This window comes from Eucalyptus grandis, chromosome 2 (genome assembly GCF_016545825.1).
Source record: "Eucalyptus grandis isolate ANBG69807.140 chromosome 2, ASM1654582v1, whole genome shotgun sequence".
In the NCBI taxonomy this organism is placed as follows: domain Eukaryota; kingdom Viridiplantae; phylum Streptophyta; class Magnoliopsida; order Myrtales; family Myrtaceae; genus Eucalyptus; species Eucalyptus grandis.
The window spans coordinates 53458924-53476232 of NC_052613.1; the positions used below are offsets into that span (position 1 = coordinate 53458924).

Sequence of the window (17309 nt, forward strand, 5' to 3'; positions counted from 1 at the left end):
AGGCTCCGTATCGTCGAGCCTGATGAGCTCGTATCCTGTGGAGATTGGGAGGCGAAACGATACTTGAAAGGACAGTGTCTGGCGCTTTCGAATGCGGAAAAGGAAGAAGGCACTGGGATGGCAAAATAGGCGGGAGAGTTTCACGATGCAGTTCTCTACCTGTACCGGGCCTGCACAACAGTTTCTTCTGGAGAAAGTCATCTTCGTGCATTTGTTTATAAAAAAATAAATAATTTAGAAAATATTTTTTTAAAATAATTATTTGTCTCACTTATAAATATGAATGAACAAAAAAATTATATTCATTGTCAATGAAAATGTTTAGATAAAAATTATTATTGGTAATAAAAATATATTTATTAATTAATTATGTCAAATGATACAAATGATCATTTAGTATTTTTTAAATTATTCTTTTTTTCGCAAAACAAATAAATTTAGCCACTTTTCGTCTCAACTCGGTTAAGTGTATAGGTCATTACTGACTAATTTCACATTGATCTGCCAGTTGAATTTGTTTCTATGACACGTTAGATTCTGCTTAGCATATCATAGGAATAGGTATAAACACAATCCCAAAGGCTCCGCAGTCCATACGACCACCGAGCACCAACAATCATGCGAGCTCCGAGACATCTTTAGACATAGAAGGGGCAGATATATGGAGGGGAGACATCTAAGAAATCAGTTCTATAAACATCTTTTATCATAATGTCTCTGTATTATGGAAAGAGTAATTCTGGAGTCCTTGCATGATAGAACGCTGACATGTTCAATTGCTTGAGCTTGCAGTACTGTAAATACACAAAAAGCACAGGCAGAGTGGCAGAAAAAAAAGGGGTAATAGATAATCCAAAGACAAAGGACGGTTTTATTTTTTACTATTAATCTTTTTCGTCCTAACTTCCAACTGGACAGAGACCTATAACCAGAAATATACACGCCAAAAATGACCTAAGTAACCATTTTAGCAACCATAGATCTCTACAAAAATTCGGTGCCCAGTCCGTCTTTCAATTAATTTAGTGTGGGGACAACCTATTTAGTCGTACAGCTTCTGGCCACGCGCACGGCTTAGAAGGCCGCTTGCTGAGGCAAGCGTGCGACCGCATGAAAAATTCTTCATTTTTAATGTTATGATTGCTGGGTACTTGAGCGCACTTGCCGAAGAACTGAACTTGTTAAGCTGTGCGTTCTCGTGAGAAAGGAGGCATTTACTCGTGAGATCCCAAACATGCCAGAACTCGAAGACCTGTTGCTGCTCGCGTCTTTAGGAACTTGGTTTCCATTTGAAACATTGGGAGTTCTCAAGGCAATTTCTGAATCTCCTAGGCTCTCCTGAAAAGCACAATAATTGGCAACCTTGAGTCTCAACAAAGCAAGAAGTGAAAAATACAAATCATGGAGGAAAAGTGATGGCAAAGTCACCATGATGCCAGAGCCAGAGACGGCACTCTGTAGGGGTCGGAAAACCTTTAAAAAAAAAATGAAATCAGAGACGTAACAAATGCATATTGAAACATGTTACAGAGGCGCATCTCAAAATCTAAGCACTGACATCTAAAGAATTTGCAACATTATTAACCGCTCTCCACCACAATTAGAATCCAGCTGCCATCATCGTAAACAAAGCAACTACTATCACAATGACAAAACTTCAGCTGAACATAGAGATTTTTAGAAATTCAACAAATTGTAGACCAGCATGGAGACACTCATTGCTTGATAACTGATTTCACCTACTTTGTATTATTAGCTACTGCCAATGGCAAGTTAACCAACCTGGCGAGATCCATTGGAATTAGATGGTGATGGAGACAATGAATTGATATGCCCCTGCACAAGTGACGTCCAATGAGAACAGGCAAGGGCGAAAACAGAAAGCACATATGCAAACTACACGACAACATCTTACAGCGGAAGCAAGTGAAGAAGGGGCCGGCTCAAGAGCAGCTCTAGTCGAAGTGGTCAGTGAAGCCTATAAATTTGGAGAAAACAAGCTGATTAAGCTAATGACAGCTAGACAGAGACAACCAAGCTTAAGCAGATGATTTGAGGATGTCAATCCCAGATTTTCCAGACCAAAACAGAGACTAGCCGAGATTCTAGGCTCATCCTGATGCGAATTTCGGAGAATGTTCTAATGATAAATAATTCCACCCACAATATACCAAAATATAAAAGGAAAATTCCAAATAAGGGCCTGAAATGCTTTCTTTTTGTCAAATAAAGGCCCCAAGTGGACATTATTTCACATAAGGGCCCGAAGTGCTCTCATTTTCTCAAATGTCTAGCAGTGAACATTATTTCAAATGAGGGTTTGAAGTGCCCATATCAGTTTTAAAGAAGGGCCTGAACTCACTATCTATGAAGAGCAAATTTTTCTTTTAAAATTTCTAATTTTTTCCTTTTTTTCTTTTATTTATTTTTCATGAAAAAAAAATTAAAAATTAAAAAAGGAAAACACAAGCGGGAGGGAGCCCTTCCTGCCTATGGCCACCATCCCATCACCAGTGGGGTCACCAGTGCCTGGACAAGGGTGACCATCCCCAAATTTGGTAGAGGGTGGCTGCCCACTCCCGCTTCTGGTTGGCAAGGGTCGCCGGCCCTCGGCAAGGCGCTGGCAACCCCACCGCCCCACCGGTGATGGGGTGGGCAATGGGGCAGCGGCAGCCTATGTTTTTCCTTTTTTAAAGTTTTTTTTTTTTTAATTTTTTAATATAATTTAATTTGAATTTAACTTGTGTTTTGACGAAAATATCCCCAATCAACCAAAATATTTTGCTGGCCGACAAGGCTAGGCTCTTATTTAAAACAACCATAACCACTTCAAGCCCTTCTTTGTGACTAATATGGGCACTTCAAACCCTTATTTGAAACAATATCCATTTAGCATCATCTCGAGCCCTTATTTAGAATTTTCCCAAATGTAAAACTAAGCGCATTTTATCTAGCAAGTAAATGAAGGTATAAATGAAATTTGACAAAAATTTACTTTTCATCCAATGTCAACATATTGTAGAGAGCACAAGCAACCAATGAGAGATCTGCAAGCTGAGTCACACCACAATTAATTGCTATGCATGCAACCTCAGAACTGTCTATTTTGGGAGGGAACTAAACAATAGCAAAGGAAAATTGCCGAACTGTTGAGAAAGGAAGGAGTTTAATCACATACCTGACTACGCTCTGAAGTTCTTCCATTACTCAAACTTGAGGCAAAGGAACACAACTCCAGTACTCCAATGTTCGTAGAGTCCTGTGTAGCAGATAATCCGCCATAGGGATTGCAATCTAACTTTAGAAAAAATGCAATGGAATAAAATCAAGGGACTAGCAACTGCAATTACCTGTTTGCCTTCAATTCTGCCAATCTTCGATTCCTGAGACATGAAAGCACAAAGATGGAACAAGTCAGTCACAGAGAAAAAGATGATTACGCAAAAAGAAAAAGAAAGAGCTCTCCTATCAGATCAATTTACCAGATTCTCTACAGCACTCCGAACACTTGTAACATTTGCATTAATTGCCTCCACATTAGCACTTATATCAGATACCTGAACATTAAAAGTCATTACTAAGATATTCTTGTACTGCAGCAGGGGAGGCTGAGTAGGAAGATTAACATTGAGCTGGATGACTGGCTACAAGAGTTAGATGAGGCAGTCTAGTAGTTTCAAATTGGGCTTTGATGAGTCAGTGAAGTCGGTTGTGTAATCTGGTACAAAAGCTAAGTGAAGTGGAATGCACCAATTAAAGAAATAATAACAGCTTTTTCTCTCCCCCTCTCTCTCTCCCTCCTCCTCTCCCCTACCCCCACCCCCCTTTACTTTTTTTCTCTCCCTTTTCTTCTCTCCCTCTCCCACTCCCTCTTCCACCCTCCCTCTCCCACCCTCCTTCTCTCGCTCGTTTTCTTCTGCTGATGAAGGTGCAATATTCTGAGTTCCAAACTAAAACATGCAGGATCCAAAGCATTGAAGATAACACCACTAGAAGTCAAATGAAGTATGACATATACTAACTTTTGGAAAACAATATCAATATTGAGTAAGAATGTTCTTTCAGCAACCAAATAGTACCGTGTTCTAGACCATCATCAAGCTTAATGATTGTGTTTTTGGCCACCACCTAAGATAGAACATACCGTATCTTTTGTTGCAGCAGTAATCTGGGCAAACTCATCCACGCTGCAATCCAAGCGATCAATTCTGAAGATAAATGTCGCTTGGTAGCCTGAAAAAGACCAGGATCAGCAACAATCAATTCCACTATTAGCAAACAGCCATCATCCTTTAAAGATGTATGAGGAAATTTAAATTTAGCACTGTCTACTTTATGAAAGTACTATTTCATAAATTTAAGTAGTCCAATGATTCTCATTATCGTTCTCCTTCAGAAAGTCCACAAGCATACTACCACCACACCCACCTAACCAAAAATCCATGGTTCAAAGAGAGCAGAAAATGTCAGGTGCTTTAACCATTTTCTCACGAAATTAATTCGCATATTTTCTGCTCCTTACCGAATTCCCAATAAGAAAGATCTTTCATTTCATGTACCATGCATAAATCACATGTTCATTTATACATCACATATGAGACAGGCCAAAATAAAATGTCATCAATCAATATTCAAATCACTCCATGGAAAGAGAATTTGCTTCAAATAGAAGAACTGTTTCTGAAAGCAAGCGCAAGTTTGTTTTCTCACTCCAAACTGTAAAAATATGCACAACATGAACAAAAACTGAAGGGGAGAGTTTGCTTTTAGCAACAACCAAAGATGCATAGCACTAAAAAAAGTTTGAACTATTTTGGCAGCCCAGAGCATGATGTGCACTTAAAAAATGACCTCAAAATATTTTATAGGTACATGTCAATAAGATTGAAGGACAGCATTAAGCTGTCAGGGAATCAATATAATACCGAGATTGATGAATAAACATTTTCAAGCTGTTTAGCAATAGATGTGCAGGCATCTGATAAACTTCGCCTGGTAGCAAACATCAGATCAGGAAGTTTCCACCCCTGTAGAGCATTTTACAGTATGTGTCAGCCTACAATAGAAAAGGTTATAAAATTGTAGAGTCTGGCTATTAAGTACTGAGATAGATCCAAAAGGCAAACCTTCCACCAAACATATCCATATCCCACCACAACAACAACTATCACAATACCATATCTGCTGGTGCCTGCATACAATGACACAAGTCAAAACCTCCTAAAAGTTGTAAAAGAAACAAATAAGTCAAATGGAAGCTGCTATTCAGACTATTGCCTGATAAAATAACATCACTTAAAGTGCATACATAAGTAAATTCCACACCTTACTTAATCTTTCCCTGATTTTAGTGACAAATCAAGGGAAAGGAAAGGCATGAAAAGGACATGTGATACTATTAAGTTAAGTAGCAAAAAGCACTCGCATCATAATACAGAAAACACTAGCAATAATCATTTCAGAACTATAATGCAGCCTGCATTCTCTTCACCATTGAATATACATATTTGCAGATTAAAAAGATTTACTGGTCAGCAGAAGATATAATCTGGGATATTTGTACGTGATAAAGTCTATGCCATGGCAGTCTCCACCAAACACACACTCAAACAGAGAGCTGACATTGCACGTGTAGATTAGCTATTGCAGCAAATAGATTGTCTAACACTAAAACCTGTTCCAGAAGCTGTTACAATTGTAACTGGCCTACTTGATGCCAATATCTGAAGTTCCTGCCTGAGGCTGTTAACCTGCCAGATACACACAATAAGGAAATTTTTTCCTCAATAAAAGTCCAACAAGTGCTAGAAAGTTTCAAGACCATAAACCAATCAAACAGACGGTCACAATAAAGTCCCATGTTTCTAAGGGTCAGAGGCACCAAAAAAAAGGAAATAAGGAGACAAACACAAGGATATCTAGTTTCCTTGAAACTGTTTTTCCTTTTTCACAACCATAACAAAATTCTTACACTCATTTTCATGTCGTTCAGCAAAAGAAGAGACAATTATAAGGCGAATTGATAAAATACCAAATGGCTAATGGCCAAAAAAAAAACAATAGACAGTGTTAGGGTACACCTAAATAGACAGAGAAAAGTTTGCATAGTACCACTCAAAGATGGTCCCAATAACAACATTCACAGACACATTTTCATACAAACAATAATTATCTCTCAAGTTTTTGAGAACAATATGTTTAGCATCAAGTCAAACAGCAAGACATAGACCATTCCAATTTATCAAATTACTTGATCACATAATTACAGCATAGCTTTCATATGAAAGCAGTTTGGTGCAAATCCACAAGAAAGCAAAACTTTAATATCCATAGAAGAGTCATGCTATCTGGCATTTTCTTCAGATCAGGTCCTTCAAATAGTTGTGTTAAGACAGATCAGCAAACCCTCATATTTCTTTTCCAAAACTATTGTCATATGTGAACATAAGAAAACATAACTTCTTATCAGGAAGTAAAACAGATAAATGAAATCAATGCTCCAAGAAATCATGGAGCACATGTAAACCTGAGCCATCAAGGAGTCATTCCGTGGCTTGTTCGCAGATGAAGTGGACTCATCTTTCTTGATTCCCTTCAGCACCTGCCACAATTACTCCACTGTAAGAAAAGCTTCAACACCATAACTTCAAAAAGAATAATGAAAGAAAAATTTTAATAAAATCACATTTCTCGTGAAGGCATATATATTTCCAATTTTACCAATTTCCTGTGGTACACGAACACTATATTGAATACTATGGACTGCTAATAGGATGACTCATAGCAGGCTTAGGAATGATATTCACATGCTATGGCTCGTAGCAGGCATAGGAATGATATTCACATGCTTTTGTTGTTCTGGTGCATAAATAGACTCCAGAACGACTATTACAACATCAATAAGAAATTTGTTACAGGGACTTCAGTCAGAAACCTTTATCCCTCCATGTGACATCATACTGGATAGTATAATCAGATAGATAATGCATTCACTTCAAGACAGGGCAAAAATTATGACCATACTCATAAAACCATCCATGTCACCACCATCTTAACCTCTCAACAATTATTAATCCTAAGGATAACTCTACAGAAACTACATTTCCTGCAGCATCCAATTAATCTTAATGAAAAGTTATTCTAGCCCTGCTTGCAAGCTGAAAAGTAAAAAGGATATTCAGATTATATATTCCTTATCCCTCATACCAAAAGAATTGAAAGTACCAACAGGCCATACAAAGCCTCTAGTATGGTGAAGAATTCGATTTCTACAAGTATCTGGCAATAGGATTATTCATAAATAATTAAACTGGACAAAAGAAGTATGGAGAAAGTAAAGAGAGACACTGAAATAGATGCAGTTGAATACCTTAAAAGCACCAGAGAAAACGTCTGAAACACTTGGCATGCGACCTTCTTTTGCAAGAACCGACCCAACAACGCCTAGATGACATAAGAAGACTTTCATCAGTCAGCAACACAATCCATTGAGACTTTCAATTATAATACCACAACCTGAACCTAATAGGTTTCCAGGAAATCAAAAGACCCACGAAAGATTAACAGTAAACATCAAACAACTAGCAACATTAAAAATCCCAAGCATAAAAGTGTTCAAGAAAAACCATCGCACATGCATGCACCAGAGGAAGAAATCATTAATATTTCCTCCAGGAAAGAGCAATTAAATATTTATTTAAAGGAAAAAAAATACTGGAACTGCATATTCTGCATCAGTTGATTTACAAACACTTAAGGATGCTGATATGGTGAGAAATTCATGCCTTGTGTAGCTGAGGTTTTCACCAATTTTTTTTCCTTGGGGGCCGAAAATTCACAGTACCTAGTCCATGCTTCCTATAGTTTCACAACTCAAGATTAACTAGATATTCTTCTGCATTCACTAAGTCCTAAACATCAGCAACCTCATTCAACACGCAGAATTTGAGTTCTTCACCAAATAAACGGAAGTCATGCTAATATAGAAATTTATTGAATTTGCGCATTACATTTACTGTTGGACGGCAAAGGATGAAGTGATATAAACTCTCAAACTCTCAATGTCATTGGCTTTTATCTTACCCATATACTCCAGGGAGCATTCGGCTCAGATAATTATCAGGATCCTCAAAGACATATGTCTTTTCATGATAAGAGGGATTCCTTCCTTCAGACTATCTCTCCTTTCTAATAGTTTATAATGAACAAGGAAATTACTAGTAAAGTTAGAAATTGACCATGTCCCTGGCAGCATTACCCTTGGGAGAGAGCACTCTTCACCCATTACAGTTCTCGGAAACTCAGACAGCTAAGTCATAAATCTGTACAAAGTGACCCAAGCTACTTCAAGCATTGCTAAAGCCAAACTCAACATTTCTCGCTGCCAGCAAATTCCTAGCTTCAGCAACAACGGTCACCGCATCTCATCACACATGTTACCGACCAAGCCACGGATCATATCCCTAAAAAATCACCTCACCAGAACACCAAAGTCCTCCTCATGCGCATAACACGAACCACGATTTCCCCCACGACAAGCCCGCCCGCGAGTATTTCAACAGGAACCGCTCGACGACTCGCGCAATAAAACACCAATTTCACGATTATTCTCTCGCTATACAGGACACGAAAACACCGAGCGACCGCACAGCACCGAACTCGGGTCACCGAATTCCCGACTAACGCAGCGGAAATCCCGGCCCGATCGAAAGAGAGAGAGAGAGAGCGGGGGTTCGCGAACTGACCTGCGCCGACGAGGATAGCGAGCTTCCCGATAGGGAGGGCCATCGCCGGCGATCAGACGGATGGAATCGCAATCGAGCCGACGATTGGCGGAGGCCGAGTGCGCCGTCAGAGCACCGGGACGGTCATCGGAGGAAGCGGAGAGCGCGGCCGGCGTCGAGAATCGGCGGGAGGGAGGGTTTACAGGCTTCGACGCTTCGTTCGCGTCGCCCCTCGCGGCTCGCGCTTTTAGTGAGAGAGAGAGAGAGACTGGGCGAACTCCGGAGTTGCGTTCAGCTGCTAGCTTGGAGAGAAGAGCCTGCCCTACGCACGGTTTTCCCAGACGAATGGCCCTCGATTCCTCTTTATTTACCAATCCTGCCATCGCACGCAGTCGAATATGCCCCCCTTTTGGGATTTTCATTGGGCTGGGGCGGTACCATCAAAAAGGGGGAAAGAAAATATAACATGTGATTTATATTTGGCAAAGATTTTGGAAAAGATTGATCATGTATATTTGGGCGATAGCCTTCTGTTTCACAAAAAACCAAAACTTTGGCAAAATATTTTCCTAATTTCGATATTTTATAGGCAAAAAGAAAAAAAAAATTATTCATATTATCAATAAAAAATTTAGACATGAATTATATTATTAACAATAGAAACATCTTTTTTATTAACTCATTTTTGTGTCAAGAAAAATAAATGATCTGAAAAATATGAATGAAGGAAGGAAAATAATTTTGTCAGTAATGAAAATATTTTTTAATTATTCAAAACGATAAAAGTATTTTCCGTCTACAAAACAAATAGAGACACGAAAATTGGAAAGCAATAACGTGAAATTCAGCGTATGCCTCTTCTTGGATCCGGGGGCGGCAGTCAACAGAAGTGGGCCCAACTTTTGGCCCATAAGACCGAGCCCACTATACATAGTAAAAAAAAAAATGGTCGAACTCAAAAAGAAATTCACTCCTCCACGAGACTCGGTTAGCGATGGATTGATAATGAACAATAAATGAGCTAAGGATCCGGCTGCGGGCGGCCGTAACTCGACCAATGGGTCTAGAAGTTTTTCTAAATTCTGGATGGGCTAATCAAGATGCACCCAATCAGAGATGGCAAAACAAGCTTGTAATGCCACTTGACAAGATAGTGTTTACTTTACATTTTATTATTTTTAAGAAATAATAATAATAAAATAATAATAATAATAATAATAATAATAATAGGAGGTTATATGTAGTTGGTCTAGTCCATTCCGATTCTCTCTTGGAAACAGTAACTGCTCCACTCAAGTACTGATTCCACTTTTAGGAATTAGAAACCACACCGACACTTCGAACCGGTCCAAACTGGCTGGTTCTATCCATTTGGACGATCCGTGTTGCACACCCCTAAGTGGAATAGGAGGTGTGGTAGTAATTAGTTTATCATAAGAGTGATTCACTTTCTCTGATTAAATCTATAAGTGCACTCACTGTCGTCTAGGGGTGAACATCGGTCCAGGGTCAACCCTGGACCAACCCAAGATTCCTAGGGAGACTGGGTCGGTCATTGCTCCTAGAATTTTTGGATCAACACTATGTGGATCAGTCCTCGATCCTGAGAGTTCCGAGTCGGTCCAATCCAGACCAAGACTTTCTAGTGAGGAGTTCAAGTAATTTTACATTGTTCTTTAATAACTTTGATTTTTAATGTCTTTTACGCATCAATAGTCATAATTTATGAAAGAGAAAAATGTTTTTATGAAGAGTCATAAACAACTCCTTATGGCATCCTCCTCTAGTATTCGTTCTCTTCTATCTTATTTGTCCTCTTAATCTTCAATTTGCCAAAATCAAAAGAAACAACTTCTCCGCTCGCCACTTGACACTTGCCTTACTTGCTTTAGGTCATTCGTGTCGCTCGTTGCTTGATGCTCGCTTGGTTTGTTGCTCCCCGCTCGACATTCGATGCTCATTATATTCGATGCTCACCCTACTTGACTCTCACCGCTTGCCTTTCTTAGCTAACCTCGCTCATCATCGAACCCATTTGATAGGTACGATCATTGGTTGTCATTTTAAAGAGTACAAAAAATGAAATAAAAAAAAATTATTGGTTAGTCTTAGATTGACTTTGAAACCGAACCAAATCCATTGAGTCAGTCCGGTCCTCAATAGCTTTTTTAAGGGGTACAAAAAATGAAATAAAAAAATTATCGGTTGGTTCCGGGTTGACCCTGAAACCGGACCGAACCCATTGGGTCGGTCCGGTCTTCGGTCCCAAGCTCAATAAGGTTGGTCCTCGATCCCAAAAATTGAGGATCGGCACTATACCGGTTGATCCTAGGGTTAGGGGGTGGATCGGCTCAACCCGGACCATGCTCACCCCAGTTGTCATCTAGAAGCTAGTCTCTTTGTGCACATCTTGGCCAAGTTTTCTTGTCACGAGTCATGGTCCTTTTCTTATGTTGAAATGCACATTTGAATTGTGTTGAAAAAAGTCCAACTTCTAAAAGTTTATATGGTGTTAGAGTAATTGATATATCATCGTTGGCCTATAACTCATAACTTAAGCTTTTGAGTGACGGTGAATCCAATCGGATATAATATTGAGCTTAGATTTGAGATCTCTCCTGATGATCACCTTAGGTGAAGTATTGAGCTTTTGTTGTGTTCTTGACAAATGGTATTAGATTGATTTATAGTAATGTGTATCAATGTTTGATGAATACCACATTGAAGGAGTCTCATAACCAATGTAGTTTCGAGGTAACCTTCATGGTTTGGTCTAGCAAAAAAGACCAGAAGTGAAGGTGGTCGTTGTGATGTAGCAATGCGGTCCCAATAGATATCTTCATGGTTCGATGAAGGTTGGGCGTTGTTGTTGCGCTTCTCAAAAGCAACAAAGTGGAGATTTAAGTTGAGACGTATTGATGTAGAGAGATGCCTAATTTTATGTGAAGGAGACCAAGTTATGAGCTCATACGTAAAGAGGAGATTACCGAAATCAAAGAATCGGTGTAGTGTGGAGTAGGTGATATATTCTAGTTGACTCATAATTTATTTGCTTAAACTTTTGAGTGATTGCGAGTTCAATTGAATATGTTGACCAGTTTGGATATGGACTCTTTTTTTGCGATCTCCGAGTTAAATGTGACCGCTCAGGAGATGGCTAAATGGGCACTGTGAATAGCTCTAAGTCACTCTTTTCCTTCTTCTGTTTTGCTGATGGAGTTCCTCTAAAATTGGTATTCTAGGTATTGAACTAGATCCTTCACTTTTCATAATAATTAAAAAAAAAAAATGTTCCTAAAGCTAGAGAGGCCAATGATGTACACCGGGGTTAGCGTGATCGAGAGCTAATTAACAGTAGTTCATGCGACATACAATCAAGAGATAACATAAAAGTAATCTGCTGGATACAATATCTTATCTAGACACTGTGTAGTTTTAAATGAGGTGCGTGGTCAGTTAACCCTCTTTTCAATATACAATATGTATGTTACTACTATTTCGATGTCCCAGAATGTGAAAAAGTTAACAGCGACAACGGGCGTTGGTGACCTATCTAAAGGGAGGCACCGTAGATCTGCAGCTGGCTCAAGATGTGCTCGAAGTTCTCCGTGGATTTCTCGATCGGATGAGAATGCATTCCTTCGTACGTCGTCACCACCATGCCTTCGTCTTTGGTCAGTCGTTGGACTTGCTTCTTCACGTTGCAGCCGTGGAACGTGCAACGGTAGTAGCTCCTGCATGCATGCACCGGATCGCTCGCAAATGTTAAAGACAGATAAGACAGACATAACAGATGATGAACTACTCATTTATACACGTGCATGCAAGCAAATCGCAAAGGTCTTGCTTCTCCATTGGAAAGTTCCTGGGCTCATAATCATATCTGGGATTAATCTGGAAGGTGAGATAGGAAACTGGTGTCGATATGATCGTGAAGCCTGTTCAAACTTTTGGGTCAGTCGAAGAAGGTTCTCATGGACTAAAGGAGGAACGGAGGCCAATATTCAAACCAATTTTAATGATGCGGAAGTAGAAATCTGTGATACATTGATGGATTATGCAGATTTATGTTTGACGAACTTATTAAGAACAGATAGTAAATGATCCTTTTAGTCAACGCCGTTGAGAATTTTGCCCCTACCGATTAAATTAGGAGTCATCATCAGCATATTATTCAAGCTAGGCTAACTATTAGAATGTGAAATATCTAATTGTGTGTATTGCCTTTCTTTCGAGTCGATCCAGAGAATTAATTATACATCGGCATCCTTATACCACTACCGTATACATCAAGGCTCATCGGACCTTCCAATTAGTTAAGCTTGCATGCAAGATTCATTCTCTCAATTTTAATTCTGCAACTTATGTCGCACAACATTGTTTAAACGTGAAGGGTTTCTACACTGCAAATTGTTGATTTCATGTTTCCTTCAAGTTGTGTAACGATGTCAAACCCGTTTGTAATCATACGGCGACATGCCAAAAAAAAACATATGTTTTTAGCTCAACTAAAACTGAATTAGAACTTTTTTTCATTCAAACCCAAGTACCAAACCTGAATTCAAGTATTGATCTCTTCTCAGTTCTCATGTATCCTCCACAGAGAGAGAGAGAGAGAGAGAGAGAGAGAGTTCGAACATGCACACTTCAGTTCCAATTCAATGATATGAAAAGGGTTTTGGTTCCAATAGAGCACAGCAATCTCTAGAGCACCTATAATGAAAACATCAAATACGTAGATGTGGAATCACACCAACCATCACAGCGATGGCAACCCGTGAAGAAAGCCCTCGATTTTTGGTTTCTGATGGGATAAGTATGCCAAATCTAGCTCCTAGTAGATATGCTTCCTTACGTATGTCAATGGAATTGACAGCTACCAAACAACTCTCTTCTCTCCACGTCTCTCTCTCTCTCTCTCTCCCTCTTCTATTTTGATCCGGTGACTGTACTGAGCTACGATGAAACAACCTAAAGGCACAGATTATACGAAGTCTAAGTTTAATAGTAACTCACGAGAGGGTAACCATATCGTATAACTCAAGCTGCCAAAAAAAAATTGACCAGTCATGTTCTGGATTTACCTAATCGTCGAATTCTAGTGGTGTGATGATTATGGTGATCGCGTGTAAATGTTAGTTCGACTCGGCAATGGAAGTCTAACCTAATCTTTCTTGTCCAACATTTCCAGCATCTAGAAGAAGCCTGAACAAGTACAGTTCGATGATGATAAGAGGATATTTTGTATGTTGACCTAGCGAGAGAGAGAGATTAACAAGCAAACGAGCGATAAAGAAAGAATTTAGAATGACAAGTTGTGCAAAATAATATATCGCAAATCCTCGTTTAAAGATCTGAACGTTTGCTTTCAGAAATGGTATCGGTGCAGGAGATCGTCCGATTCAGTCAGTCTTAAAGATATATAACTCTTATGTTTTCTCACGCTCTTCTAAAAAGAATTTATAAACGGAAAAACCTAGAGGATAATGACCTCGATCAATTAACTTACCGTGGGAATTTGTTGTTCTTCACGGCCTTTTGGCCATACTTCCTCCACCGGTAACCGTCGTCGAGTATGTCCACTTGGCTCCTTGTCTGGAAAGCATATTTCGGCTTCCTCACCTTCTTCCCTCCCTTCTTCTTGACTGCCTTCAAGGCGTTCTCGGCGTCATTCTCATCCACCGCTGCTGGCGCTTCAGGCACGCGACGGTGATCCAACGGCGATGAGTTCGACATGTCCAGCCCCAGATAACCACTTTGCTCGATATTGTTATCGCCATGTCCTTTGAATTCGGCGTTGTAAGCACCCAAGCCGGTCAATCTAGGGTTCAATGACAGAAAAGACGGGGATGAAGAAGACAGCGGCGGTGAAGGTGGGCAAGGAAGGAGTGAAGAAGAGTAGCTCAGGTTCTCCATGAAAGAGAGAGAAGAAGAGAGAGGCTCGTCGCAGTGGATGTTCATGGAAGGAGAAGAAGGAAGAGGGAAGTGAAAGCCGTCGGGGATTTATGAGGTTGGGAACGTGCGAAAGATAGAAAGAATGAAAAGTCTTTAACGCAAAAGGAAAGGGGGGTGGCGGCTGCTACAGCGCCGGCTAAGCGTCTAATTAGCCTTTTCTTAACTTTATCCTACGTTACAAGTCGTGGACGACACGTTAGGTGGCAACTTATTACTGAAGAATAAAGATGGGAGTACAAAGAAACTATATTGAAACGAAATATATCATTTATATGCTAAAAGAGATAGTATGAAATTGCATATCTAGATCGGTGAATGAAATTTACTTACCCATACATTTTCGGAATATCGCATAATGTGATACATACAATAATAATGAGGCGATTAAAAATAAGGCCTGTTTATTTAAATTATCTGTATATCATTTGTGCATGCTCCTAGCAGCAAGCAAATATTAAATAAATCAATGTAACTTTCTCATTTTAGCATAGTAAATTAGTTGAAGGTTGACCTGCGGAACAAGCGAGTTTCACGAACAGAAAGGTGATTGTCATGCGTGCAGTTCATTGGAATCTACAGTTTAACCACACTGACAAACGGATTTCATCACTTAACACTGTTCACGCGACAAAAACAATCTTCTAAGCACAAACATGGACAAAAAACGAATCCTCTCTCTATAAATAAAAACAGCGCAAGTTACGATCAGAAGGCGGAGGTGGAAATGCTGCCGGACTTCATGATTGCACATTAAGAGGTTTTATCAGGAAAATAGCAGGACACGAACCACAAGTATTAAGCTAATTTCGTTGGTTTATACCGAACTTTTCTAAGTGACATTGCAGTTGTATTTTTTGTTTTTTTTCCATGGACAGCGACTCGTGGAAGGTGTGCGCTTGCTTTTCTCGATGTTAGGCTGGTGGAGATGACGATGATTCCACAAGTGACGACGGATACGACACGTTTGGATCAATTATAGCTCCGGACGACAAAGTTGAGATAGCTTAGCTTCCGTATCCATGAAATGTTTCATCTCGCGCCTCGAGTAGCACATGTAAATGCAAGACACTAAATTGCTCTTGGTCATCCACCAAAAAGAAAGAACTGAAATTGGGAAAGGACTGCGATATTACCAAAGATTTTCTTTACCGGTGTTTTCTAGCATGATCTATTTAATTACCAAGCTTCGTCTTGTAAATTGATATCGATGAGAAGTCTGGGGTCTTCTCAAATTATGGTGAGTGAATTGACTCCTTAAATCTAGTTGAGGCAGTAATGCGACATCTTGAAAAATACAGAGGTGGATTTCAAAATTTCAACGCAATGTGTCGTGACTTTGTAAGAGTAATAAAAATATCCCAAAGGATTTCCAATCTTATTAAAAGTTGACAATAAATTTTGTATTATATTTTTTTTTTTGGAGTAGTTTTAGAATTTTATCAACAACCATAAAGAAGGGGAAAACTGACCACAAGCTCAACAAGAAAACTTTCATGTTGTGAAATCTAATCATCAAGACCCCCCAAATACAACCACAAGGCTCTACCGAGGAACTTTGCGTTGCTCAATAAATTTCTTTGTGGAACTTGCACACAGTTGTTGGGTTTTAAAAGAGCAACTTCCAGTTCCCGAGCTAAAAATCTAGTATCTTATGCTTTGATATGATATTGTATATCAACCTATCTTATATTAAGACATAACCTCATCCATTGAAAGTAGTAGCCTATAGAATATCGTCCCAGTCTTCTTCTTTTTCCTCCTCTACATGCAACTTATAGGCAAAACTCCAAAAATTTTGTCATTGAAATGCCATAAACTAAACTCTACCCCAAAGCACTATTTTTTTTTTAAATTTTTTCCCGGTACTCAAGACACCAAGTGATATTGCGAGCGAAATCGACTAGTAATGGCTGCGTGTTTCCCGTTAACCAGACGCGAGTTATGTATACAAACCGTGCGCGGAATATTAAATGAAGTGATGATTCGATAAAAACAATAATCTGTAACTGCTGGTCCGAATCAATGCCCCGTTAAAAGATAATGATAATAGAATAAAGCGCGCATGCTTGTGTTGACCGGTCGCGCAGCCCAAGTTTGAATCGCGCACGTCGCCCGCCGTTGGACGACAGGAACGGATCCTCGTGCTCCCTCGTGAAATGCAGATTCAGCTCGTCGTGCATCGATCTTAGCATGCCACGGCCACATGCATATCTTTCTTTTTCCATTTTTCCCCCCTCCAAAGTCCTAAGGACAAGGCAGGGCACGTGGATCCAGCCTTAGAGAATCTCTCTGTCTTTTAGATCCTGACTACATGATTTTGCTAGCTTGGATGAATTAAACACACATGGCCCGAAGGGAAGTGCTACCTGGTAAGTTCACTTTCGCACGCCAAGTGTCCATGATTGCAGAAAAAATAGGAAATGAGTCGAGCGGCGTGCTAGCGAGAGCGGAGAAGGTGGAACTTTGATCCCTCTTTTGTCTTCTTACCAACGGAATAATATTCCATTCGAGGTCCCTTGGAAAATGGCATTCCCATTATAATATTGTCAATTCAAAGGTGAAGGGACCGCGACGTGGACATAGAGTTTGCTCCTAGCAAATCAAATTGTTTCTGGGCTCAAGTCTTATTGG

The 17309-nt window shown here is 39.6% G+C and overlaps 2 protein-coding genes across 2 annotated transcripts; both read right to left on the reverse strand.

Moving 5' to 3' along the window:
• Positions 1–753: 753 nt before the first annotated feature.
• LOC104433697 lies at positions 754–9022 on the reverse strand. The gene is given in 15 exon segments (XM_010046541.3): positions 754–1338; positions 1429–1473; positions 1783–1836; positions 1916–1978; positions 3179–3259; positions 3351–3383; positions 3483–3557; positions 4145–4212; positions 4215–4233; positions 4926–5027; positions 5127–5191; positions 5675–5750; positions 6527–6601; positions 7370–7443; positions 8745–9022. Coding segments are annotated over 15 exon segments (1077 nt in total). The 5' UTR covers positions 8788–9022; the 3' UTR covers positions 754–1134.
• Positions 9023–12085: 3063 nt separating this feature from the next.
• On the reverse strand, positions 12086–14761 carry LOC104433698 (probable WRKY transcription factor 75). Its single transcript, XM_010046542.3, has 2 exons — positions 14233–14761; positions 12086–12457 (listed from the first exon to the last, which is right to left on the reverse strand). The coding sequence occupies exons 1-2, from the start codon at positions 14682–14684 to the stop codon at positions 12277–12279; spliced, it is 633 nt and encodes a 210-aa protein (XP_010044844.1). The 5' UTR covers positions 14685–14761; the 3' UTR covers positions 12086–12276.
• Positions 14762–17309: the final 2548 nt, after the last annotated feature.